Below are 4,977 nucleotides of genomic sequence, written 5' to 3'. Positions count from 1 at the left end.
TATTGTTTTTTGTTACTGCTGTTTGCAGTTTAGTAAAAATACTGTTTAACTTTGTTATTGTTAAAAGGGTTCCCCCTCTATAATTATTAATAAATACATAAATAAGTAAATAATTTTCTGTCCAATGTATGTTTAAAAAGAATTCCTGTTTTATGTCTGCTTAATCCTGCAAGTACTTAACTTTAATAGAAAAAGCAACAAACTTTACCTACAAAAATGTAATTTGTGGGTGGAATTTAACAATCTTTTGCAGCAAAATGTAATAGAATGTAAATTCGTAGTTGACATGGCATTTTTATCGTTCGTCTTATTCTTTAAAGAATTTTAAGTGAAAACACTAAAATTAAGCTTCACGTTTTGCAAGTTTTATAAATAATATTATAAACAATAACGGATTTCGGTATAATTGACGTACGAGCATTGGCTACCAAAACAAGTAGGTCAATTTTATTTGAATATGCCAACAAGTCATTGGCGATACTTGTAACCAACCGTAAAATTGAAAAATTTACACATTTGCATTATAAATACGTGCGAGTTTACCTGTACGTTGGTCTCGTGTACATTCACGAGGCAAATTTTTAAAATGGAAACAGTTAATTACAGTGGAATTAACCTGAAACTAAAACAGGTGATTAATCTCAATAGCGGATGTTAATACCGATAAGTAAAGGTAAGTGTAAGTATCATCACAGTTTTCATTTGAATGTCCTGAAACTGCATAATCTTGTCTTTGGTGTTACTGCCTTGCTTATTTAGAGTAGTCTTACCTGCAAAGCTCTATCTGAATTCTCGATAAATTTCTTTGTCAAGATATTCTCAAATGATTTTTAGTACATTTCCAAAATTATGTGAATATGGTAGAGCCAATTTTATGACATACGCATTACTTGTTTCTGTTACGCTATCAGCACCTCATTGTAATTGTTTCTAACACTTCTTAGACTGCAAAATAAATTAAAAGAAAACTTTTTCTAGTCTATGAGGAGGGAGGACGTTATTCGAACCCATTGATACACCACTAATATATGCAGATATTCAACACCTATTAGTATGATAGATCTGCATATGCAAAAATATTCAAAAGTGATATTTTGATTAAGATTAGTAAGTAAAAGTCAATTATAAAATATTCACATTTCACGTCGTTAATTTACGAATCTACTTCCTGAATCGTACCCAAACAGATCCAATATTAATGTAGGATTTCAGGTCAGAATTGAAAAAAAAAAGATGTGAAAGTATAAGTGGCCGAAATTGAGGACAGTTTGTGTGTGGAACAAGTCCCGTTGCTGCCTGCCGGTGTAAACTATCTACTTTATTTATATATCATTATTTTCTCTTCAATGGTTCATAATAGCAACATTAAAGATTTAAAGTTTGATCTATCAGCAGCAGCAGAAAAATAAATCGGACAGAATGTAATTCACACCCAACGAAGATAAAGAAAAATTGCAATAGTTTATGTATGCTTAAGGTTGGGTAAATTACCCAATTATATTTTCGTTTTTGTTTTATTAATCGATTAATCAGAATAATTCAAACAATCGACTATTTACGTTAATCGAAACGATGATTATTATTAATCAATTTTATTCATCAGGGAAACAATTACTCGATGGTAATACATTTTCTGGGTGGGATTGAACCCAAACATTTTACTAATGTGTTTATTTGATCTAAATAAAAAACGAAAACGGACAGACAGATACACGAATGATCCTATAAGGCTTCCGCTAACCCAAAAATCAACTAAACATTGTAGTTGAAAAAAAAAATATGTTCTCCCATACATTCAAACTGCAAATGTATATTTGTACGTACAATCTTATTTAGTTGAAAGATTTATTTTTTTTGTTCAGACCATAGATTTCTTATTAATTCTCCTGTAATCTATAAGTAAACTATTATCTGTATTTTTTCAAAATTTTAGGTTTAGTAGTTTCTGAGATAAGGGTCAATTTTCATCTATTTTCTTAAATAATATTAAAACTATTTATTTTGAAATTATAAAAAATACATGTATATTTGAGACCCTTACAAAAAGCCCTTTCATTTGATATGTCACACAATACAGTCTGCAAAACTTTTTTTTTAATTTCGTATTGGCCACCCAAAAATGACCCCCACGATCAAAATTAATTTATTTGCGTTATATGTTTATTAAATTCCACTTAATTAGTCCAGTAGATTGACTGTCACAGACGGATAGACAGACACATGAATGATGCTATAAGGATTCCGTTTTTTATTCGAACATACTATCTATAACCCTAACAAAAAAACACAAATGTTTCAGTAACTTTATTAGAAGTTTTTTTTAAATTTGCTATCAAAAAACAATTAATACCATCATCCTTGCTCAAGACATATAATTATTTCCCTAATGATATTGGATTATTTTTTAATTGACCAATTGTTCTGTTTAATCGAAATAATCGGTTATTAAATTAAATAATCCTAGTTTTCACCTAGGTAGATAAAAATTGTAAGTAAAAAATATGTGCATAGTTGTAACTGGTAGTATGAAATTGTTTACCTAATTGTATTAGTATTTCGCTAATACTTACGTTTTTGATGACTGGACGACTTAGTAGACGATTTTAGCTTAAATAGCATAAATAAAGTTTCAAATTTTCCAATAGCTTTTCACAAACTTTCGTCCACGAGGCGAAATCAAGACTGAACGGTATTTTATAAATTAGTATACTACCTTACAGTTCCCGTTTCTTTTATTTTATTGTTTAATCGCTAATTAACTAATGGTTTGTTAAATCAGCAAATATAATATTTCTCAAGTGCGTGACTACATGAAATTTATTGATTTGGTTTCTCAGCTTCATATGTTCGAAAGGATAAAACAAATAATTTGTAATTGCACATCTCATTTGATTTGTCTTAATTAATATTTCCCTAAAAATTAATGAATTGCTTGCTCACTTAGCTAAACACTAAAGATGAAGGAATCGCAAGTTGGAACAACTTGAGTTTGGTTGCTGATTTATGGAAACTGTCTAGAGCGTGCTGATGAGAACTAATAAATTCGAAATCGCGATCTACCTTCATAAAACTTTCGTCAAACATTAGATGACAATATTAAAATAAAAAATTTAAATACGTACATGTATTAAAACTACTACAGCGGGAAGGCTTTGAATACACACACTTGTTGCTACTACTTTTTGATAATTTACACTCCCGTAGAATAATCCCCCTAGTTCTAATTTCAAATGAACAAAAAAATTAAAAAAACATTGTTAAATAGCAAATACACGTACTTGCGTTAGTAGTCAAAAATAGAGTCTAAATATCTATGCAATTCCAAAATTTCAGGTGCACGTGAATTAACCTTCATCTGAAGACAATGGATAAAAAATTTATAATTTCAAATGAACATGTTTATTTTATTGACGAACTAGATACAATGATGAATAAATAAATGCAATTAAATTTTGGTCGTTCTATATAAATATTTGGCAATGGATTCTATGAATTCAATAAAACAATGGTGAAATGGTAATAAGCTAAATCTATTCATAATTTTCACGCAGGCTGAACTTTCCCCCGTAAAATAAAGTTAAATTTACTTTCTTCCTCGCCGGATAAACCTTTCTTATAGCACACTTCGCTTCATGTGTAATAAATAAAATGTTAAAAAAAAAGAAACAACAATAAACTGGACATGTTGAGTAAGAGAAAAAAAGAAAATAGTTTTCTCCAAAAGGTTTTCTATTAAAACTTTACATTCTCATTGAAGAAATAATAACACGATAAAGTTTAGGATAATTTTAAGGATCTAAAGGCAATAACAATATTTATTATTGTACCTTTATTTGTTTTATTGTTTAAATAATGATTCTACCCCTGCAACAATACCAGTTACTTTATGACATACGCATTACTTGTTTCTGTTACGCTATCAGCACCTCATTGTAATTGTTTATATGTAATGCGAACTACAACTTAATACATGCCTAATCATATACTTGTAGTGTATCTCATTTTTTGTTTCTATCCAAATCTCAGTGAATATTTGATTGAATTGTTTAAATACAAAAACTGTTTTATAATTTAGCTTCCGTTCAAATTANCAAAAAACTTTGCTTCTGTTCAATTAGAATTATCTACTACAATAGTATTGATTTTTTTAATTTTCACTTACCTTAAAGACGCTTTTCCTAAAGGAATATTTGCAGGAAGATCGAAAAAGGTAACTTTGTATGAAGTACCAAGAACTACAGTCACTACAAACTCAATAATATTAAAACGTTGCTTATGTTCGTGCGAGGTTCGCGAATTTCTATAAGAAAGTGCAAAGTTAAAATGTTGTTGCCTCTTTTATAACATTGAACTTGATCGAGAAGTCTCATAAGCATATAATGGAACTTGCTGTACCCGTGTACGTATTCCCTTTCTCTTTTTGTTTTAAATACCCAAATTTCTCTCTTCAGCAAAACCTGCGGGCGAAGAAATGAAGAGGCATGCCTGCCTCACGCGTACTCATTTGCAGGAAATGCTGCGTCCATCCTTGTTTAGTTCGACGACTTCGTATAATTCTGTTTTCATTATGAATTGATGTCAGTTAAGAGACTAATAGTGATGAACTGACCAGAGAGACGCCAAATTTTGGTAAATTGTTCACATCATTCGTCATTTCTTACTCTCATTCTCCACTTTCATAACTGAACTAAATCTGAAGATGTTTTACTAATTTTTAAAAAAGAATTTCGAGCCTTTGGCATAAGAGCGACATATTTTAATTGTTTTTGTAACAACATGGGTTCCTACCAGGTCTTTCAACTATGACTAATTTAACTAGATTTTATATTTTTAGTTTATCTAGATGATGTCAAAGGTTAGAAGCGTTCGAAATGTGGTGTTATAGGCGGATGATGAGGATATCGTGGGTAGAAAAGGTTAGAAATGAAGAGGTATTAGAAAGAATAGGAGAACAGAGGACTCTATGGAAGTCAATAA

General features: G+C 30.0%; 1 protein-coding gene across 5 annotated transcripts in view; it reads right to left on the bottom strand.

Annotated features, from left to right (window-relative positions):
- The window catches only part of LOC108738797 (acyl-CoA Delta(11) desaturase-like), a 27,460-nt gene that overhangs the window by 9,244 nt on the left and 13,239 nt on the right, over positions 1-4,977 (bottom strand). Inside the window, exon 1 of one of the 5 annotated variants that reach the window (XM_025974645.1) lies at positions 4,163-4,315. The exons of 2 other annotated variants lie outside the window; for them this stretch is intronic. Coding sequence is in view for 1 of the 3 variants with exons in the window: in XM_018472383.2 (XP_018327885.1) it covers positions 2,571-2,619 (49 nt within the window). In the remaining 2 variants the exon portion in view is untranslated. Of the gene's footprint in view, positions 1-2,570; positions 2,658-3,122; positions 3,249-4,162; positions 4,316-4,977 lie in introns of those variants that run through there. 2 more of the 5 variants (XM_025974646.1, XM_018472383.2) reach the window with 2 other exon arrangements.

The sequence above is a fragment of the Agrilus planipennis genome, unplaced genomic scaffold, assembly GCF_000699045.2.
Source record: "Agrilus planipennis isolate EAB-ADULT unplaced genomic scaffold, Apla_2.0 scaffold197, whole genome shotgun sequence".
NCBI classification, from domain to species: Eukaryota; Metazoa; Arthropoda; class Insecta; order Coleoptera; family Buprestidae; genus Agrilus; species Agrilus planipennis.
Note: the sequence above shows the minus strand (reverse complement) of the source record. Positions and strands in the feature narration are given on the sequence as shown.